Raw genomic sequence first — 23134 nt, 5'->3', positions numbered from 1 at the left:
GACTGATTGCTGAGCACCCAGAATGCAGTCATAAGTTGGGGACTACTTGTATTAGGGAACAACCAGAACAGCTTTTGATAAGGACTCTGCTCTCTTTACCCTATTTTCCTCTTCTTTCCTGCTGCTTAGCAACTTCCAACAATGCTTTTAAAACTGATGCATTCTCTGTGACCTGCCTGCAAAGTAGAGGCAAGGGAGTACACCGTGTGCCTTTAACAAAATAGACAGAAAAGAGATTATCTTCGACAGGGTGGGATGGGTTCTCAAATTAATCATGTTGGCAATGGGTCTTGGGTGCAGGACACATGTTCTGGTAAGAGAGCCCAGTTTCTGTAGCAACAAAAATGTTGCATGGAAATGTTGATCTTGTGTGCCGGAAAACAGCTGGTATTCTAAGAATTCTGCCCTTCTCAGCCTGCCCCCGCCCCCTCCAAAAGAGAGCTTGCTGAGAAATCGGGTTTGTGGTTAATCCAATCACTGCTCCATCGTCTTTGAAACACATTGTTTAAAAGAAAGGAGGAAAGGGATTCTTACACTGCAGAATACAACTCAAGAGTACAGTGTCCTTGTTTATTCCACAGCCTTATAATCACAGATGCAGGGTTAAAAAGGTCATGCTGACAACTGTAACTCTACAGTGTGTATAATAAGAAAGCAGTGGGCTTTGTTCCTGCCATCACAGCTGCCATCTTGACTTTTCTGACCCTTATTGTAATATGGTCCTGCCCACACATGCAAGCCCCCACACTTGTCAGAATTCTAAGGTACAGACCCAATCAATCAAAACCCTGAGGCCTGAGAGGAGAAGCCTATGTCGCTACGAAATGGTCGCCGGATCTCGATGCTTTGAGATCGCCGCCAATACTTTTATCGCTGGGTGGTCCAATCGGACCTAAACCGTCCCATAGAGACAGTGAACAGGAAGACTACGTTCTGCTGATCACAGGGCCATCGCAAAGTCCCTGATTGATGCAGGAGAATGTCTCTCAGCTGGCGTTAAAAGCTCAGCCCCCAGGCTGATGAAGTAGGGACAGCTCCAAAATGGAAGAAAACGAAAGAGAAAGTATTTACAGCTGGTGAGAAATTTTTATCTGTTTTAAAAGAGCCTGCCTATAAAAAACTTAAAGCTAATTTAAATCTAAGAATAAAAGAAATAAGCAGCGGAATTAAGCTTTGGATGGTTTGGGTCAGTGTGGTATCTTAATTTTTAAACATTTTCATGGATGGAATTTATGCAAACCATTTGAAATGAATGGATCAAGTTTTCTTCTTCTACCATTTTTACTATTATTTTCACAACCTATGGACTAAACTTCTCCTTATTCATCACTACATGTGTCTTACTCTTTCCTCTATTTCATGTAAGAATTTGACTTTTTTTAACTTGGAATATTAAAAGATACAAAAAGAACAAGGAGAATTGCAATAATTGTAACAACAAAGAGAGAGATAACACTGCTACTCGAAGACTGGAAATTTGAGTACTGAAAACAAAATACTTTTACTTTCACTACTGATTATCCTGGTCTGGAACTTTAAAGTCTCACAGTTTGTTTATAGAAAGTGATAAGAAGTAAAGCACCATTTGTTTATACAAATGTTCCTTTGAAGTATATCCTTAAGCAGAGATCTCATGGTGAACCTAGGTGTAACCTTGTAAAAATCTTCCAAGTCAGAGTAGCAGTGTTTTAACAGCTGGAAACAATGGCTTATTTCCAACGGTTCCACCACAAAACCGCGGTAGACTAAAGCGCGTGTGACTAAAGCGCGGTGACAAAACCGCACCGTCAAAACAGCGCGCCAACAGCACGCCAACAACAGCGTGCCGACAGAAGCGCGCTGTAACATAACCCTAAAAATAACCCTAACCCTAACCCTAAACCTAACGCTAAACCTACCCTAAACCTAACCCTAAACCTAACCGTAAACCTTACCTTAAGTTAAATCGCGCTTCTGTCGGCGCGCTGTTGTGGGTGCGCTGTTGTCGGCGTGCTTTTGACGTTCGCGGTTTTAGCGCCGCGGTGTTGTCGGCGCGCTTTTGACGTTCGCGGTTATGTCGTGCCACGATTTCCAACAACAGAGAGAAACTGTCAGCTTGCAAGAGATAATGTTTGCCCTACAGAAGTTATCAAATACATTTGAGAAAATGTTTGAAAAATTAGAGCACCTAACAGAAAAATATGATGAAAAGGATGGAGATGCTTATCAAATGTGAAAAATAGAGGGTAGAGTCCCAAGCAATAATAACTACAAAGAAATCAAATCTGCTGACATCTATGGTGAATGGTTTCTGTCTGGAAATGGAAAAAGTGGAATATGGAAAGGAGAACTAGATGGATGGGAACCCTACCCTAGATGGCAAGACACAGAAGAAGAAGAAAATAAAAGAACTTATGGATTTAAAGGGAGAAATTTTATTAGTAACACCATCAATAACAACACTGACAATTAAAGGCAAGCTGATTAAAGAAAAAGAAGAAGGGCATCAAAATTACATGAGAGAATCAATAAACAATGAGTTGCAAAGAAAAGTCCATACAAACTTGATTAAGGAGACGATTAGAGGACTGATGCCACAAATGACGGAAGACATTAGACTGGTTTGCTACTGGAAAGATACAGGCTGATAGATGAAAGTGTTTAATCTAAAACTAGTTGGACTTAGTGAAATTTAGTGACAATAGATATGATTAAATAAACAATTGAAAATGATAATAATGTATACATATGTATTGGTATAACAAGTAGTAATTGGATATGAATGTTGAATGGTACCTATGAAAGGAAGATGAGAAATGGTTTGGTTACACATAAAGATTAATAAAAAAAGAACTAAATTATGATAATGGATACAGTCAAATAAAGGAGAGATAATGATAACAATGTATATATAGGTATGGGTACAACATGGCGAATTGGATGTAAATTGTAAACAGTGATTTGGAAAGGAAGATTAGAAACCTTTGTTACTAAATGTTATTGATGTTTAGCTAGACCAGGCCATAAGGAATAGTGTTATTGGGATACTGGAAATAGCAAATGAGACGCCGGTATGTGGTTATGTCTTGAGTTTTGGTATGTTTTATGATGGACGTTTAAACAATTATAGTCAAATGAGAATGGGGGTAGGATGATGGTAATATGTACAAATATATTTGATTTAAAAGACTATAATTAATATGAATCATGGGTGACTGTGAAAGAAACGGACAAATTTTTTTTGTAACCAACCGATACGCTTTCTACAGTATATAAAGAAAGAGGATTTTTTGTGTCTGTTTTGAAAAATAAAAAAAAACTTTTAATTAAAAAAAACCCTGAGGCCTAGAGTTTCCTCAAAGTATGGATTTATTAGGAAAGTCATATTGGCATAGCTGGTGAAAAACTGAATCTGAAGCACCCAGAGTTTTCCCCACCCAAATCAAAACCCCAAGTTCTTGTTCCCAGGTCACAAGTCTATCGCATGGCCCAATCAGGTCACAGTCCCAGTGTTGTGGCCTCCAGCAGAGCTGGCAGCAGATTCGGGCAGTGAGGAGGTTGGGGAGGAACATGGGCCAGTCCTGGAGTCTGGGGAAGGCTCTGATGAGGGCTCTGTGTTGGAGGCAGAGAGGAGGCCAGAGCCGTATGCCAGTTATCAGCTGCCTTCAGAATCAGACATCAGTGAAGCAGACGAGCAGCTGGAGCCTGTTCCCAGTGTGCGCATGCGCAGAGTTGCCAGACGAAGGGAACAGCTAAAGAAAAGGGGTCAACTTGGGAGTAAGGCCACAGGTAGACAATGAATGCCTTCCCCCAGAGGAAATAAAAGGAGCGAAAGGGGAGTGGAGTTTGCAGGAGACAGTTAGCTTAATTGGTTCGTGACTCTCCGAGACTCCTTGCCACGTTTTGCAGATATTGGCCTAGCAGCTCTCCAAGCCAGATAAGGTCTGTGACTGTAAATCCTCCCTGGAAAGACTTTGCTGGATGTGAATGAGCAGAATTCACAGTAAATTAATGAAATGAGTTTTTGTCAGGACAAGGAGTTTGCTTCATGTTCTTGGGAAGCCTGGGTCAGAACACAATCAGGCTGCAGCCCCAGCTCCAGCTGGCTCTTGTCCATGCCCCTCCAACACCTGATAGAATGTCCTTGGCTCCCATGGGAAAGAATGTTATTTTGGCTACTCATCCCCCCCCAGCTATCTCTCTCTCCCCTCTCAACATTCCCACAACTCCAACCAGCCCCACTGTGGCAGCCCTGAAGATGCTCCCCAAATGGCTTCAGGGCTGACAACACCCTCACAGAGTACTGATAGTCCTCCACTTATGACTACAATTGGGACCGGAATTTCCATTGCTAAGCAAGGTGGTTGTTAAATGAATCACATCCAATTCTATGACTCCCCCCCCCCCCAGTCATTAAGCCAATTATTGGAGCTGTTAAGTGAATCAAGGTCTTTAAGCAAATTTGGCTTTCCCCATTGACTTTGCCAGTTACTAGGCAAGCCGGGCCATTTATTACTAAAAAATCATGTCACCTGGGCTGCTGCAACCGACGTCAATAGCAATAGCACTAGGACTTAGACTTATATACCGCTTCACAGTGCTGTACAGCCCTCTCTAAGCGGTTTACAGAGTCAGCATATTGCCCACACAACAATCTGGGGCCTCATTTTACTGACCTCGGAAGGATAGAAGGCTGAGCCCTCCTTGAGCCTGGTGAGATTTAAACTGCCAAATTGCTGGCAGCCAGCAATCAGCAGACGTAGCCTGCAGTACTGCACTCTAACCACTGCGCCACCGCAGCTCCACCCACTGCTCCAATACCTGTCGGTTGCCAAGCACCTGAGTTTCAATCACAGGAATCCTGCGATGATAGTAAGTGTGAGGACCAGTCATAAGTCAGTTTTTCTCCTGTGCCATTGTAACTTCAGAAAGTGGCTAAATAAATGGTTGTAAATCAAGGGCTACCTGTATAGAGATAGCCTTGTTTTCCTTTTCTGTATCACTTGACCTGAACAAGCCATTCTCTTCTCCTCTCAGGTGATGTTTACAGAGGAAGATGTGAAGTTCTACCTTGCAGAACTGGCCCTAGGACTCGGCCACTTGCACCGTTTGGGAATTGTGTACAGGGACCTCAAGCCAGAGAAGTATGCACAGGCCAGAGGCTCATTGACTGGCTTCCTCCAGGTTATCTTACTGGGTGGTGAATACTGTAGATGGGCCTACTCAGTGGATGCTCAAGGGACCACTGACTCATCCAAGCAACATAGTTTTACTGACAGAAGAAAATATTTGTAGCTCAGGCTTGAACTGTGGAGATTTGCTGCTCTTTGAGCTTGTTGGTTATCTTGCAGACGTTTCATTACCAAACTAGGCAACTTCATCAGTGCTTGAAGGAATGGAAGAGAACAACATAGTTTTTTTTTGGGGGGGGGGTGTCGGCTTACAATAACAGTGTTAGTGGAATGTAATGCCTTACCCAACTATTGAACAACCTTAAATCTTACCCAGTAGCCCATTTATGGCACTCAAGGACCCAGAGATTAAAACCCTTGTAATTTGGTCCCTAAATGCCCAATTTTGTCAATGCATTTAATTTCCCTTTTTGAAGAAAGGTGGAAACTGGAGAAGATAGGCCTACGGGAACTGAGTCCAGAGGTGGTATTCAGCCAGTTCTGACAGGTTCTGGAGAATCGGTACCAGAAATTTTGAGTAGTTCAGAGAACCAGCAAATAGGCTGGCCCCGCCCCTACTTCCCCCAAGCTAATCTGAACAGGAGAACAGAGCTGGAAAGAGGTTAATGAGACAGGGTGGGAATCTCCATTCCTTCCCCACTCCAGGGGAAGGATACTGCAAAATCTCCATTCCTTCCCCACTCCACTCCAGGGGTGCTTTCCAGCTCCATTCTCCTGTGAAGGGCAACAAAAGAAGACCCAACTGATCAGCTGGGACTCGGATCAGCTGGAACTCAGGAGGCAGCAAATAGATTGGGGGCGGAGTCAGTCAGAGGTGGTATTTTCCGGTTCTTCGAACTACGCAAAATTTCCGCTACCCAGAACCGGCTGAATACCACCTCTCCTCATGAAGGTTTTCAAAGCTTAAACTCAGACTAGGGATGTTGCTTATCCCAAATCTTGGGTCTTCTAGGAATGTGGTTGCATTCTGCTTTGGAATGTTTAGTTGATATTTGGTGGTTTAGTTGTGTTTACTTCCTGGTTTTATTTCAGCTATTCTAGCTTATTTGTTGTGTTCTATTGTGTTGTTTTTTTTCTCTTCACAGTATTCTCCTAGATGACGAAGGACATATCAAACTTACAGGTATAGCCTCTCTTGTTTCTGGTTGATGTTCCTTGTACGTGATTTTTTTTTAAAAAAAACCCAACCTATCTTTCTACCTTTCCCTTATTTTCTGGTGCTCCTCATTCCCCAACATCAATTTACCTTTCCCCCTCCCCCAACCCTTGTCTCTCTTGTAGACTTTGGTTTAAGCAAAGAAGCCATTGACCACGAGAAGAAGGCCTACTCTTTCTGTGGAACTGTGGAGTACATGGCACCGGAAGTAGTGAATCGCCAGGGCCACACCCAGAGTGCAGACTGGTGGTCCTACGGAGTACTAATGGTACAGTTCCCTCTTGTCGGTTAATTACTGGCTCAGATGCTCTCAGAGAGTTGGCAGTTGGCATCCATGTCTTTAGTCAAAAGATGGCATAGAAATAGTCCCATAGCAGGTTGAAACCATGAAGTTAAATGTACAGCTAGCAAGTGCATTGGGAGCAGAGAAGACCACTCTAGAGATTGTCCATTGCCATTAGGGCAGGGGTGTCAAATCAAGGCCGGCGGGCCGGATCCGGCTCATGGGATGCTTAGATCTGGCCTACGGGGCTGGCCTGGAAACAGCAGAGGACCGACCCACGGTGCCTCTGCTAGTGAAAATGGCGCTCGGGGCCGTGTGCAGTCCCCCTACACCCCGTTTTCGGCTGGATGGTCTCCTGCAGCCCTCTGCCAGCAAAAATGGAGCCCTGGGGAGGGGTGGTTGTTCACTGACAGAGGACTGCAGAAGGTTGTCTGGGGCGTAAGGGCCCCCGCATGCCATTTTCAAACAAACTAAAAACAAAAGAAAAGGAGAAATGCTTCCTGTATTGCATTTGAGCATGCAGGAATGGACAGGAAAGGAGAAAGGGAAAGAGGAAAGACCAAGAAAAAGATGGGAAGAGAACAAGGAAGGAAAAAATAAGGAAAGAGGGGAAGGAAGAAGAAAGGAGAATGAAGAGGGAAGGGAAAAGAAGAAAGGAGAACGAAGAGGGAAGGAAAAAGAAAAGGAGGAAGGAAGGAAGGAGATTATGTGAGGGAGGGAGGGTCTCAAGGAAGTCCTGCCTTAGCACTTGGCCACCAGAGGTGCCCTGACGAGTCCTGTGTCATGCCCACCATGGCCACACTCCTGGCCACACCCGCCCCCTCCCGGCCCTCACAGATCAAATAGAACCCTGATGTGGTCCTCAGTGAAATCAAGTTAGGGAGAGTTTCTCTTGGATCACTGCTTGTGGGGAAAGAGCGAGGCGAAGAAGACTATTCAGGGAAGATGACCCAAGCTAATTTGGTATGAAACCCAGGTTGGGAAACAGACTGAAATGAATTGCAAAGAAATGGATTTCAGCCCAAGCTGGGCAGAGTTGCATAATTTTCATCTTCTCAAGCATCGACTGGTCAACAATAGGAGCATTCATCAGTGTCACAAGAGACTTTTTTTTTCTGGAAAGATTGCAGAGGCATTTGCTACTTCCCAGAGCTGGCTTGGTCAATCTTTAAGTGTTTTGACAAATGCCTGGTCAATTGAATCCAAATTTATCATGTCACTGCTAGTTAAAATACCTATAGAAACCTTTCTGAATATTCCTTGGCAGTTAGTTACTAGGCAAGCTGGGCCATTTATTACTAAAAAAAATCTCTGCTGTAGAATAGAATAGAATAGAATAGAATAGAATTCTTTATTGGCCAATTCGACTTGGGAGTAAGATAAGGTGACCAGATTTTCAGATTGGTAAAGAGGGACACCTTTGACCGGGGGGGGGGAGGGGTTTGATTAAAAATTTTATACGGAGCAACAAAAATTTTCATACAACGCAAAAATATATTGTAATATTTTTTTTATTTCCACATAACTACAATTTACAAGTATAAATTATAACTGTTGCCAAACATCAAAATTTTGATCATGTGACCATGAGGATGCTGCAACGGTCGCTAAGTGTGAAAATGGTCGCTAAGTGTGAAAAATCATCGTCAGTCACTTTTTTTCAATGCCATTGTAACTTTGGTCACTAAGCCCATTATACCATCTTTCTTGCCACAGTTCTTAAGTGAATAACTGCAGCTGATAAGTTAGTAACATAAGTGAATCTGGTTTCCCTATTTGACTTTGTCAAAAGGTGATTATATGACCCCAGGACACTGAAACCATCATAAATACGAATCTGTTGCCAAACATCAAAATTTTGATCGCGTGACCATGAGGATGCTGCCACGGTTGCTAAGTGTGAAAATGGTCGCTAAGTGTGAAAAATGGTCATCAGTTACTTTTTTCAATGCCATTGTAACTTTGGTCACTAAGCCCATTATACCACCTTTCTTGCCACAGTTCTTAAGTGAATAACTGCAGCTGGTATTTTGTATTTTGGATAGAATCTTTTTTTAAATAGCCTAAGACAATTTAAAAAAAGAATCCACACAGAATAAATTGAAGTAAAACATTTCAAACTATTCTTTCTATGCACAATATATTTCAAAGTATTGTGCATGGAATTTTTAAACATGGTTTCACTTCAATTTATTTTGGATAGAATCTTTTTTTAAATAGTCTACGACAATTTAAAAAAAGAATCCACACAGAATTTTAAAAAATCCTATGCACAATAAATAAAATATTATTTTAAAATACATTAAAAAAATAAAAGAAAAAAACCCAGCTCACTTACCAGCAGGCTTGCACTACAAGTTAACCCAGAATGATGTAGATGCTAATACAAAGAACTGAGCAAATTGAAACGGTGAAATTAGTCAGGGAAATATTTTTCAAAGAAACTTTGCCACCATTTTGGAGCAGACCTCCAACCTCCGTGCACCTCCCCTCCGGAAAATCCAGGAAGTAACACTCGCAACCTCTCTAGCCATGTGTTTCCTGGAGCTCTATGGTACTTGGTCATTTTTTTCTTATAAAATGAGGTAAAAGGGGCGCGGGCGGGGTCCGTTTTGTTGCTTTAACGTTTTAATATCTTCAATGAAAGTACTGAGACAGAGAGAGAGAGGGATTAGACAGGGTGTCTTTTGTCTTGCCCCGGTTAGGATTTCTTAAGCAAATCCACTGGGCTTTCAACATAAAGACAGAAAATCGGGACTTTTTAAAAATGGCCCAGGACATGGGACAAATTGTTATAAAGCGTGATTGTCCCGCTGAAATAGGGACGTCTGGTCACCTTAGAGTAAGGCTACAGGTGGACGATGAATGGCCCCTCCCAGAGGAAATAAAAGAGGAGCAAAAGGGGAGTGGAGTTGCAGGAGACAATTAGTTTGCTTAATTGGTTCGTGACTCTCTGAGACTCCTTGCCACGTTCTGCAGATATCGGCCTGTCAGCTTTCCAAGCGAGGTAAGGTCTGTGACTTTAAATCCTCCCTTGAAAGACTTTGCTGGATGTGAATGAGCAGAATTCACAGTAAATCAATAAAAGGGTTTTTTGTCGAAACAAGGAGTTTGCTTCATGCTCTTGGGAAGCCTGGGTCAGAACAGGTTGTAATCCTGGAGTGGGAGAGAAATGCTCCAGATAGACTTTAAGATCAGTTTTGAGGCCTTTCTCCAAATCTCCTCCCCAAGGAGGTGAGGTGGATCTCTATAATGGGGTAGGGGTGGGGGTGAGCCTTTTCAGTGACCAGATGCCATTTATGGAATTCCCTCCACAGAAAGAGGCTCAACTCACCACATTGTTGTTCTGGCTCTAAGTCAAGACCTTGCTAGTTTCGCCGCTTTCTTAATGGGCTTTTAATTGTATTTTAATTCATCTCGTTTTAGCATTTGAATGACTTACCTTTGCAGCTCCCTGGTTTATATGGGTTTTTTTAATTGCACACATTTTGATTTTAACTTGCTTTTTTCAGTGTGTTTTTAGTGCAAACTGCAGAGAACATTTCAGCTGGTGGGCAGTTTAATTTAATTAATAAATAATATAAAATCTATGCACCACAAGAATAAGGCATTGCCCTTCTTCCTTGAAGGGAAACGCTAAATGAAGAGCATGACTTCCAGTGAAGTTAGACTGATGAAAAATTAGGCCTCGGTAATTGCATGGAAGTCCTGCTCTAATAAGGCAGCTTGAGCAGAAGCCTTTTAAACCTTCTGGATGGTCCTCCTGAGATCATCCACACCACACCTGAGTGACCCTTGAAATCAGCTCAAGCAGTAGAGCAGAGGTCTTCAAACTTGGCAACTTTAAGACTTGTGGACTTCAACTCCCAGAATTCTCCAGCCAGATTCTGGGACTTGAAGTCCACAAGTCTTAAAAGTTGCCAGGTTTGGGGACCCCTGCAGTAGAGCCTTGAAATCCTTTAGCTTTGTAAAAGCGCCTGCAATGCAAGCAAGGGTGGTTTTAAAGCTGAATACGTGCTGCCCTCTTGTGGCCATTACCAGTAACAGTGGCCTGGCTCAGAACTATCAGTTTCTATTTGATTTGAATAATGGAGGACAAGCTCCTTAATAAAGGTAGTCCTCAACTTGCAACAGTTCATTTAGTGACCATTTGACATTACAGTGGCACTAAAAAAAGTGACTTGACCATTTTTCACACGACGGTTGCAGCATCTCCATGGATCAAAATTCAGGCACTTGATAAGCGACTCATAGTAATGACGGTCGCAGTGTCTTGGGGCGGCACAGGCAATCAGCTTTTGCGACCTTCTGACAAGCAAAGTAAAAGGGGAAGCTAGATTCACTTAACAACCGTGTTACTGAACAACTGAAGCGATTCACTTAACAAGTCGTAAAATGGGGCAAAATCGACTTCACAAAGGTTTTGCTTAGCGACAGAAATTTTGGGCGCAGTTGTGGTGTTAAGCCGAGGACTACCTGAAAACAGGCCTTGGTTGAGTGGAAGAGATGCTCTTCATGCACAGTTGCCCCTTTGTGCACAGAAGGTCCATCCTTAGAGCTGTGATGGCAAACATATGACACGCGTGCCACAGGTGGTATGTGGAGTCCTCTCTAAGGGCACATGAGCTGTTGCCCAGCTCACCTCCACTGTGAATGTGTGTGTGCCTCCCGCCAGCCAGTTGATTTTCAGGTCGTTGCCACACATGCAGATGTGAGGGGGCGCACATACATGTGCGGGGGTCGTGGGTTGTGTGTGCATGCACGGGGGTCAGAGGGTTGTGCGTGCATGTGCGGGGGTTGGAGGCACGCCAGGAGGCTTCAGGGAGGCCTGCTAGGCCAAAAACGGGGCACAGGGTGTCATGTGCCTGTGCATGGGGTGTGCGGGGGTTGCGTGCGTGTGTGTGGGGTCAGGAGAGCATGGGGTTCATCATGCAGCATGCACAGGGGATGTGGCATGTTGCATTATGGGTGCGGGCATGCATGTGTGTGCTGTCACGCGCACATGTGCAATTTTGGCACACGAGAAAAAGGTTAGCCACTCCTGGGATGTTGAATTTTGGGAGTTGAAGTTCGCTAGGCTTAAAGTGGCCAAAGGTTGGAGACCCCTGGTTTAGAGCTGGACCGGAAGACATCCAAAGTCCCTTCTAAGCCTATTCTTTTATGTTCTGTGTTCTAAATAAAGTAACGATGGTGGATGCTGTTGCTGGAATTCCCTGGCTGATTGATTTCCTTCTGTGTTGTTCCTTGCAGTTTGAGATGCTCACAGGGTCTTTGCCGTTCCAAGGGAAGGACAGGAAGGAAACGATGTCGCTCATTCTCAAGTAAGTCTCCGCATGCAGACCCCGGGGAGGGTTTGCCTCAGCTTGACGCCCGGTTGGTGAATTGCTGTGGAAAGTCTCTCTTTGGAAATAGATCAAGGGTATCCAAACTTGGGAACTTTTAAGTCTTGTGAACTTCATCTCCCAGAATTCCCCAGCCAGCCAATTCTGGGAGTTGAAGTCCACAAGTCTTAAAGTTCCCAGGTTTGGACACCCCTGAAACAGATGGAAGCTGATGAGGTTATGTCAGAGCATTTGCAGTGTGACTACTACCATCTTTCCCTGTAAATAAGACAGTCTTATTTTCTTTTGACCCCCAAAATAAGCCCCTGGCCTTATTTTCAGGGAGGTCTTATTATTTCTGAGGTACAGGAGGCGGCGAGCATGGTCACCTCATGGCTGCTGCTGTGTTGCAATATTTTCAGGGAGAGCTTATTTTAGCGCATGCGCTCAAAAGCCCGACTGGGCTTATTATCCGGGGAGGACTTATTTTCAGGGAAACGGTATTAGGAGACAACCCAGGAACAAAACACTTCACACAGAGACTTAAACATTTGGCGGTGGTTTATATACAACATATACAGAAATATATGTGGTAGTAAATACCTGACAAGTAATCAATATTCTTCTTAACTCTATGCGGAGAATCGGACATAAGGAGAGAGAAATACACCCTCTCCTGGCTGCCTTATATAAACACCTCTTAAAGTGGCAAAAGGCTTTTGTGGATTCCTTCATAGTTTACAAGTGGCTATACCAATGCCGACTCCTCTTAATTTCATCAGCTTTTAGAATTGCATCAGCTTTACAGTTGGTCAGCTCTTAAATCTCAATACCTTAACAGTTTACCTGGTGCTTAAATGCATTTACACCGATCTTCGTCATCCTGAGCTTTACTCAATGTTATGATCTATAGTTAAAAGAAAAAAGTTGTTGATCATGCTGACTTTTGTCAAAACACCAAAAGGAGGGGTTGAAATATTTGCTTTAAAAGAAGCCAATATAACCCCCATGCCCCCCCCCCAAATTATTGGCTGCCAACCTCATGGCCACAAAATCCAGCTGTACTGATCCGCTACTCTTTAAATATGTTGAATTTCGGTTCTCTTAATGAAGACGTAGGACATACGGAGACAAGCTGTAATCCTTTCCAGATGCATGGCAGCATGGGAGCAATGTAGGCATCGGGGTGTGTATGGATGCCAGTGTGCCTTGGCATCTGCTAGACCCTGCTGTACCTGACTTTAATTTCATGAAATGTGCTTATTTACTAAAGTGAGGCTACAAAACCCTTCCAGCAACGTTTTGGTTTCTGAGAACGTGTTGGAACTCACAGACCACATTGACATTCTTAGAAGGTAAAATTGAAAAGTGGCCTCAGCTCAGTGCTTTGAGCTTTTATTTAGGGGTGGGGGAGAGAGAAGAAGAAAAAAAGTTGATCTAGAAATAGTGATGGTAGAAACCATCCTGGAGTTGTGAGAGATGGGGATGGCGAGCATCCCTACCAGTTTCTATTGTATAAATATTTATTTTATAACTGGATGCACCTGGCCATGGAAACCATTAGGTGAATAGATAAAAGTTAGATGGAAAAGACCAGGTCTACACATGAAGGTCCAAATCAATTGATTTATTGCTCTGCTCAGGAATATTCTCAACTCATGGGTAGCTTGCGAAGAAGAGACTTCTTAGGGTTTTTTTTACAGGGGTTTTTAAATCAAATTTTAAGGGGGGGGTTGATATGGATTGCTCAGACAGGCTTGGGCGGGGAGTCTGCCAGGGCACAGGCCAGAGCTAACTAATGGGCGCGGGTCGGGAGTGCTGGGAAGGGTTGGGATTCCGGGGGAGACATTAAGCCATTCCATTGGGGGGTTCACCATCTCTACTGTTTGTGGGAGAGGCAGATATGGTGGGGGCCGAGGGCCAAATTATGTTTGGGGGACGCGGGTCCTCTGTTTAAGAGCGATCGCGCGTTCCGACCCTCATCACCCTTCTCACACCCCTGGGTGCTCGGGATTACAGGACCCTGGCCTCCAGCTGGTATCGCTTAACGCCAGGTCCGTGGTACATAAGGCTCCCCTCATTTACGACCTCATACAAGAGGGTAGAGCGGACCTAGCGTGCATTATGGAGACCTGGTTGGGCCATGAGGGGGGTGTTCCCCTAGTGAATTATGCCCACCAGGCTTCCGGGCGTTTCACCAGTAGTATATATGTTATTTGTCTTTCACATTGGTTTCTATGGCGGATGAAATGCCAGGACGCTCACACTGTGTTAGATATTCTCCTATGTAAATAATAAAAATATATTTATAAATAAATAAATAAAAAGGAATGTGAAGCAGGGCTCACTATTTGTAACCCCTGGAATAAATTCATCTCGGAATCAAGTGATGGTTTCCACCCATTTCAGAGCTAAGCAATTTTTGGGACCCACCAGGAATTGTGAAATTCTGTTGAACCTCTGTTGCTGTTGTTAGTTGCGAAGTCGTGTCCGACCCATCACGACCCCATGGACAATGTTCCTCCAGGCCTTCCTGTCCTCTACCATCCTCTGGAGTTCATTTAAGCTCATACTACTTACACAGTGCTATTATTTTTGACCAACATATTCATTCTGATACATATATAGTATCTCATTTCAGGTCTACTTAGCCTAATTTTTTCGTGTTCCGACTCCCACCTCATGTTTCCAGCCATTGATAAAATCTATTCCATGTGTCATAATATCCCGTGTCTCCTTTGTTTTTTAATTGTAGTTTATCCATTTCTGCGCAAATTAATACCTTCCTTATTATCTCCTTTTGCAAAGGGGTGTTTTCACTTTTCAATTCCTGTGCATACACCATTCTCACTGCTGTTAGGATGTGAAGTATTAGGTATATTGACCCTTTGCTATAGCCTTCTGTTATAATACCTAATAGAAATAATTCTGGCTTAAATTCTATGCGTTGTCCATTTTTTCTTCACATTCTTTACAAACCAAGCCTTTGAGGGATGTCATTTGGAGCCTCTTGGCTAGATTGTGCCAAGTGACTACTTTGATCCTCAAAGAGAGTCACTGGGAAGTTGAAAAATGGGGGTGCTGCAGGGTTTCCCCCCCTTTGCTGTCTCATATCCACTTCTGCACATATATATCTATACATATATATCTTTTCATTTAGAGCAAAGCTGGGCATGCCCCAATTTCTAAGCTGTGAAGCTCAAAGTCTTCTGCGAGCCCTTTTCAAGAGGAACCCAATCAACAGGTTAGGTAAGACCCTTGTGCAAGTTTCTCATCCTCGCATCCTCGCAGTGTGCCCGTCCATGACGCAAGGGAGTCAGATGGACCTCAGTAAGCCTTTCAGCAGGTTTTCTGCATAGCATGATACTGTTGAAACTTGTCAAAACTAAAAACAATCAAGAAGTTGAATTCTAGCACCCTGTTATGGCCCGCCCGCGGCCAGCAGAGCTGGCAGTAGATTCAGACAGTGAGAAAATTGGGGAGAAACATGGGCCAGTCCTGGAGTCTGGGGAAGGCTCTGATGAGGGCTCTGTGTCGGGGGCAGAGCTGTATGCCAGTTATCAGCTGCCTTAAGAGTCGGACATTAGTGAGGCAGACGAATGGCTGGAGCTTGTTCCCTGTGTGCGCATGCACAGAGTTGCCATACAAAGGGAACAGCTAAAGAACAAGGGTTGACTTGGGAATAAGGCCACAGGTGGACGATGAATGGCCCCTCCCAGAGGAAATAAAAGAGTGAAAGGGGAGGGGAGTTTGCATGAGACAATTAGTTCGCTTAATTGGTTCATGACTCTTGAGACTCCTTGCCAAGTTTTGCAGATATCGGCCTGGCAGCTCTCCAAGCCAGATAAGGTCTGTGACTGTAAATCCTCCCATGAAAGACTTTGCTGGATGTGAATGAGCAGAACTCACAGTAAATTAATAAAAGGGTTTTTTGTTGGGACAAGGAGTTTGCTTCAGGTTCTCGGGAAGCTCTTCTCTTGGTCAGAACACACTCAGACAAAAAGGATTCTGCTGCTGGGGTGGAGAGGCACATTCTTTATGAGGGGTGCACAACTATGGCAACTTTATGAGCTGTGGACTTCAACTCCCAGAATCCCTGAGCCAACAAAGAGCCGAGGTGGCGCAGTGGTTAAATGCAGCACTGCAGGCTACTTCAGCTGACTGCAGTTCTGCAGTTCGGCTGTTCAAATCTCACCGGCTCAGGGTTGACTCAGCCTTCCATCCTTCCGAGATGGGTAAAACGAGGACCCGGATTGTTGTTGGGGGCGATATGCTGACTCTGTAAACCGCTTAGAGAAGGCTGAAAGCCCTATGAAGCGGTATATAAGTCTAACTGCTATTGCTAACAGAAATTCTGGGAGTTGAAGTCCACAGGTTGTAAAGTTGCCTTAGTTGCCCACCTTAAGACGGTGTGTAGAACCTGTCAAGAAGAGTTCACTTGTCTTTGCAGGATCTGGCCCAGATGGTGTTGAAGAAATCAAACGTCACCCTTTCTACTCTACCATTGACTGGAATGTGAGTATGTGAATTGTTCTGGTCTGCTTCCCGTTTCATTTGGTACAACCTTAAAATTCCGGTTTCAGCCTCAGGACAATACAGGTAGTCCTCGACTTAACGACCATTATTGGCATCAGAATTTGTGTTGCCAAGCATGGTCATCATTAAGTGAGCCGCCCCCAATTTTACAACCTTTTGTGTCACAGTGAAAACAAATCGCTGCAGTTGTTAAGTGAATCATGTGGCTGTTCAGCGAATCCAGCTTCTCCCCTTGAGTTTGCTTGTCAGACGTCAGCCGGGAAGGTCGCAAATGGTGACCACATGACCCTGGGGCACTGCAATTGGTGTAGATACATGGCAGTTGCCAAGCCCAAGTTTTGATCACGCGACCAGGCGGGTGTTGCTATAATCTGAAATGCAAGGAATGGTTCTAAGTCACTTTTTTCAGTGCGGTTGTAGCTTTGAATGGTGATTGAACAAATGATTGTCAATTGAGGATGACTTGGAGGTAGATTTGGATTGTTTCTGGAGCAAATCAAAATAGAAGCCACTCTGGGTATGCTGGCTTGTTTCCTGGAACAATAGATCTGAGTCCTCCCAGCACACACATATTTTTTTGGTTTCCAAACTTTTGCAGGTAGCCGACCCATTAGAACCCAGCTTGGCATCTTCCTGATAGCTAAACTGGTACTGCTGAAATATTTGGGCATCGTTCCATGAAAAACGAAGCCTGTGACTGATTTATTTCTTGTTTTCCACCTTTGGCTCTCTTGGTGCATCCATACCCTGATACTAACCCTCTTATTCCGGTATGATTTTTCATCCTCCAGAAGCTTTTCCGTCGAGAAATCAAGCCACCGTTCAAACCTGCTGTGGGCCGCCCGGACGATACCTTTTATTTTGACAAAGAATTTACGTCCCGCACACCCAAAGGTTGGCGTTTGGCTTTTAATAATTTGAAGACAAGAGGTTATGTGTGTATGTACCTGTATTCACCTTTATGGACACTATGGACGCCTGTTCATAGGACACAGAAATAGCCGTTGCCTCCATTTAAAAATCATTCCATTCATACCCACGAGAACCAGATTCTTGCCTTCCTTGGCCTTTTCTCGTGGCTTTTGTTGCATATATCAGGTTCAGCCAGATTTGGGATCCTGAACTCTCTCCCAATACAGAGAAAAGGTGTTTTGTTTCCCAAAAGTGACATCACACAAAATAAATATAACATTTTAACAGATTAAGAGAGTTGGAAGGGACCTTATAGGTCATCTAGTCCGACTCCCCTCCCCCCCCAAGCAGAAGACCCTACACCATTTCTGACAGATGCCAGTCCAGTCCCTTCTTGAAAGCCTCCAGGGATGAAGCTCCCACAACTTCAGAAGGCAACTTCTGTTTCACAGGTTGATCGTTCTCATGGTCAGAACATTTCTCCTTATTTCTAGATTGAATCTCTCCTTGGTCAGTTTCCATCCATTATTCCTTTTTCTAGCCTTCAGGTGCTTTGGAAAATAGCTTGACTCCCTCCTCTCTATGGCAGCCCTCAAATATTGGAAGACTGCTATCATGTCTCCCCTGGTTCTTCTCTTCACTAGACTAGCCATTCCCAGTTCCTGAAACCATTCATCATATGTTTTAGCCTCCAGTTCCCTAATCATCCTGGTTGCTCTTCCCTGCACTTTTTCTAGAGTCTCAACCTCTTTTTTATAGTGGGGTGACCAAAACTGGATGCAGTACTCATAAAAAGAGGCATTGGGACTCTCTGTACAATTCTTTCCTTTCTGTACATCTCAGATGAGCATTTTACGTTCCTGTGGTTAATGGGATTGAAGAAATGGCAGATATGGAGAACATCAAACTCTCCAGATGTTGGACTCTCACCTCCAAGCCAACAGTGGTCAGAGGGAAAGGAGTTGGTCCAACACCACTGGGTTCCTCATTCTGGTCTTTGTGTCTAAATATTAGAGCTGACTTTTTCAAACTTGGCAACTTTTAAGATGCACGGACTTCAACTCCCAGAATTCCCCAGCCAGTTCTTGTCCTACCTCTGTCTTGGATGTTTGGGGAAGGAATAGCTAGTGGTACAAGTTCCTAACATGCTATTGTTCCAGTGACTTGAGTTCTAATATTTTTTCCCTCATTTTTGTTCTAGATTCACCTGGAGTTCCACCAAGTGCAGGAGCCCATCAGCTCTTCCGAGGATTCAGCTTTGTAGCCACTGGACTGATAGAGGATGAGAAAGCTAAATCGCCACCTATGCCTTTGCATTCTGTAGTTCAGGTAAGAAAAGGCTGGAGAATTCTTGAAAAAGAATTTAAAACCTGAAATGCTCCTTGGAAGCCTTGGGGGGGGGGCGGGAGAAGCTGTTCCTAAATCAATCAAATGTTCATATGTAATTTAAAAGCCATATCAAAGTTGTCTCTTAACATAGCAAAAAAATGTGCATACATAGATAAATGTATTGTTGCCAATTTATGTATCTGTCAAAGATGATTTGTATGTAGTTCTGTGACATCTGTGAATGTCAACACCTTTTTTCAATTTGTTGAATCTAACCTGCTCTAAAACTGCTCTTTGTCCTGTGATGATTAATGCCAATTTAGATCAGAGAGGAGGGAAATTTCAATTAGGAATTCATTCTGCAACTATTATGCATTATATGAAAATAGCATTCGGATAGTCCCTTGACTTATAACCACAATCAGGACCAGAATCTCTATTGTTAAGCAAGGCGATTGTTAAGTAAATCATGCCCAATTTTATGGTCTTTCCCCCACAGTTAAGCAAATCCCTGCAGTTGTTAAGTGAATCAGTTGGTTGTTAAATACATCCAACTTCCCCTGATGACTTTGCCCGCTGGCAGAAAGCTTGGAAGGCTGCAAATAGTGAACATGTGATTTCCCCCCCCCCCCCGACACTGCAATCATGCCTGTTGCCAAGCACCCACATTCTTTTTTTTCTTGAATTTTTTTTTAAAAAGCTTTTACAAATATTTCCCTCCCCACCCGAACCCAACCCCCTCCAACCTTTCCCCCCACCCCCACTTCCCAGAACAAATACAGGGTATAAATCTTTAACAAGCATATTCTAAAATAAACGTAAAGAAAGTTAGTATCATCTTTCATTTGAGCTTTAACTCTTTTGTTAGGCTAACTCTAAACAGATTACATCGTTCCTCGCTTTTTCAGTCATAAACTATCTGGAATTTCTTAGTCCCATATTTATTTTGAATATAGTCAATCCATCTTCTCCACTCCAGTTTATAATTCTCATCTGAGTGGTCCTTAAGATATGTTGATATTTTAGCCATCTCTGCTTAGTTTGTTACTTTTAATGTCCATTCTTGAATAGTAGGCAAATCTTCCTTCTTCCAGTATTGCGCCACCAACAGTCCAAGCACCCACATTCTGATTACATGACTGTCGGGATGCTGCAACCATTTAAGTGTGAAGACTATTATAAGTCACTTCTTTAAGTGCTTTTGTACTGAAAGTGAAACTGTTCACTAAATGAACAGTTGCAGGTTAAGGATTACCTGTATATACAACCTAACCTGGATTTCTCCACTCTGGTTCAGCTTCAGCAATTGTGTTCTGGCCTAGGCTTCCCCAGCAGCACGAAGCCGAGTCCTCCTCCCATTAAACCCCTTTTATTTAATTTACAGTGAATTCCTCTCCAGCAAAGTCCCGGCCCATAATCTTTCAAGATAGTTCACAATTACCGACCTTTATCAGGTTTGGAAAGTGACCAGGCTGATATCTTTCAGATGCTGCAATACTTGGCAAGAATGCAGGAATGAACTAATTGTCTCATGCAAACATTCCTCTCCTTTCGCTCCTCTTTTATTCCCTATGGGAGGGGCCATTCACCGTCCACTTGTGGCCTTCCTCCCAAGTCGATCCCAGTTCCCTTTGTCTGGCAACTCTGTGCATGCTCACACTGGGAACAGGCTCCAGCTGCTCATCTGACTCACTGATGTCTGACTCCAAAGGCTGCTGATAACTTTCAGACGACTCTTGCCCCCTCTCTGCCTCCGACACAGAGCCCTCATCAGCGCCTTCCCCAGACTCCAGGATTGGCCCATGTTCCTCCTCAACCTCCTCACTGCCTGAATCTGTTGCCAGCTCTGCTGGGTGCTGGCAGGCCACAACAAGCTGAGAGACTTTGTGTATAGTCTAGCAAACTTGATTTTTTTTCCTTATTGCTTTTTCTTGTAGCAACTGCATGGGAAGAATCTCCAGTTTAATGATGGTTACTTGGTTAAAGAAGTCATTGGTGTGGGTTCTTATTCGGTATGCAAGCGGTGTATTCACAAGACAACCAGCACAGAATACGCAGTCAAGGTCAGAGCTTCCTTTTTCTTCAAGCCCGAGAACGGTGAAATCTTTTAAAATCCCACTATTCGTTTTAAAGAGACGCTTCCCTGTGGATATTAATGCAGGAGAGCAAAGTTGGGTTTCTGAATGCAAGGTGTCAGGGTTGCAAGTAACACCCCCAACGAAAGGAGACTCCAAGGCTTGAGATTCCTCAAAGCTTCATTTTATTAGAGATGTCATATTGGCACATCTGGGAAAGCCTGAATCTGAAAGTTTTCAGGTTTTCCCTACCCAAAAGAAAGTCCAAGCCCCTGCCCAGCACCCACATGTCCATCACATGGCCCAATCAGGCACCATTTCAACTGGAGATGCCTCCCAGTTACACCCCTCCAGGTGCAGGGCAAGATGTCCTTGACTCTCTGAGAAAAGAATGTTATTTTGACTATATATCTCCCATACTCCATATAATCCCTCCCTCCATTTTTCCACAGCATGGATTGTGGCAGGCCTGAAGCTTCCATGCCTGACTAAAGGAAGTCTTAGCCTTGTACCACTGAATTTGGGTGTTCAAAACTGTATTTGCCAATCGCAGATGTGAATTGATGTAACACTGGGGTTGAATGATAGGAAAAATCCTTGATTTCACAACTCACCACTACCATTTGCTGACCGGACAGGCATCTTGGGTGGGATTCTAGGTCATAATGTGTGAGTGTGTGTGTGTGTACAGTTGTGTAAATGATGTTTTACACTCTTGCATCGCACATCAGACTAAAAAAGGTATTAAAAATATATATATTGTACAGATTTTTAGAACTTTATTCTTTTATTCGGCGTTTACTGCTATTTGTATGAATGTTGATTTGTATATTGATGCTATATGATTTATGCTGCTTAATTTTATAAATTAAGCCTTTTTATATGGGTTTAATATATATTTTATAGCATGTTTTAATTGCTTTGTACATGACTCAAGTCTACTGGATGGGCTAGAGGTACAGTGAATAATTAAGTAATAAAACCTTGCACGATTAATGGAGAGATTGAAATTAAATATGTATGTTATGTTTTCAACTTTTAAATATAATCTGACCCCCCCCTTTCAAAAATAGTTTATAGTAAATTGTACTAAAACGGAATATACTTCTTGCAGATTATTGACAAGAGTAAGCGAGATCCTTCCGAGGAAATTGAGATACTCCTGCGGTACGGACAGCACCCAAACATCATCACACTGAAGGATGTGAGTGTCATAGCAAAATAGAGCTTATCAACACACTAGGCTTGGGAGAGTAAAGCAATTGTTCATTCATGACTAGGGGAGGACAGTGGATCAGAATATTTGTGCAGGCAGTTCTCGCTTCACAACTGTTTGTTCAGCAATTGTTCGAAATTACAACAGTGCTAAATAAAGCACTTACGCCCCATGCCTGAAGTTACGGCCATTGCAGTGACCCTCCAGTTACATGATTGCAAACTGAGTGCTTGGCAGCTGATTTGCACTTACATTGAATTGCCAAGTGTCCTGTCATCATGGGATCACCATTGTATCTTCCCTACTGGCTTCCCCAGGAAATCAATGGGGAAGACGGCAGGGAAATTGTCTGGCAAGACGACTCCCTCTTCTGGGGGTTGGCCAAAAAAAAAAATCTATCCCAAAATCCAAGCAGGATTTTCCAGTCACAGTGGATTTACAATTCCAGAACAGAAAGGCAGCCTAGTAATAAGATAAGGAGTGTTGAGGGTGCCTTGGGGTGGAGGAGGCCTGGCATAGGCCATATATGAGTTTCTCTCCACTGAGTCTGAAAAATCCTACTTGGATTTCAGCAGAGAGGATTTTCAGTTCCTGAATGGAGAAACACTTGTGCACAGCCTGCACTCGGCATCCCAGGCACCCCGTGCCCTTACCTGCGACTCCCGTCTATTTAGTGACCAATGAGATTGCTTAATGAACAATCAGGAGTGCTAAGATTGCAGTCATTGAGCAAAGCAATCACATCAGATGTGGTATTCAGCTGGTTTGGACCAGTTCGACTGAACCAGTAGCGGAAATTTTGAGTAGTTCAGAGAAGCAGTAAATACCACTTCTGGTTGGCCTCGCCCTCCGGCCCCCATCGTTCCCTGTCCTATATTCCCTTCTTTTTTTAGCTCAGCTGATTCGTGTAGTAGAGAAGATTGCCGGGCTTCAGCTGAGCTAAAACACTGAGGACGGTCTTTGAGTGCTAAAGTGCGATCTCATAGAACTGGTAGAAAAAGATTTGGAATCCCACCACTGCATCACATGGTGTCTCACTTAATGACTGCTTTGCTCAACGACCGAGATTCCAATCTCAAGTGTGGCTGTTAGGTGAATTACCTATAGTTCATTGGTGAACAGTGCAACCCTGTAG

At 43.6% G+C, this 23134-nt stretch overlaps 1 protein-coding gene across 4 annotated transcripts in view; it reads left to right on the top strand.

Annotated features, from left to right (window-relative positions):
• Positions 1 to 23134, top strand: part of RPS6KA1 (ribosomal protein S6 kinase A1) — a 121381-nt gene that overhangs the window by 86057 nt on the left and 12190 nt on the right. For all 4 annotated transcript variants that reach the window (XM_087728220.1, XM_087728218.1, XM_087728217.1 and 1 more), the window contains 10 exons: positions 5017 to 5123; positions 6257 to 6294; positions 6453 to 6595; positions 11861 to 11931; positions 15092 to 15180; positions 16382 to 16446; positions 17259 to 17361; positions 18581 to 18708; positions 20646 to 20771; positions 21898 to 21987. In XM_087728220.1, the coding sequence (XP_087584346.1) occupies positions 5017 to 5123; positions 6257 to 6294; positions 6453 to 6595; positions 11861 to 11931; positions 15092 to 15180; positions 16382 to 16446; positions 17259 to 17361; positions 18581 to 18708; positions 20646 to 20771; positions 21898 to 21987 (960 nt within the window). The remainder of the gene's footprint in view (positions 1 to 5016; positions 5124 to 6256; positions 6295 to 6452; positions 6596 to 11860; positions 11932 to 15091; positions 15181 to 16381; positions 16447 to 17258; positions 17362 to 18580; positions 18709 to 20645; positions 20772 to 21897; positions 21988 to 23134) is intronic.

This window comes from Thamnophis sirtalis, unplaced genomic scaffold (genome assembly GCF_051295495.1).
Source record: "Thamnophis sirtalis isolate CommonGarterSnake01/CBP01778 unplaced genomic scaffold, rThaSir2_p1.2 scaffold_13, whole genome shotgun sequence".
Lineage (NCBI taxonomy): Eukaryota > Metazoa > Chordata > Lepidosauria > Squamata > Natricidae > Thamnophis > Thamnophis sirtalis.
The sequence above is the reverse complement of the archived record's forward strand: the minus strand, read 5'-3'. Positions and strand labels throughout refer to the sequence as shown.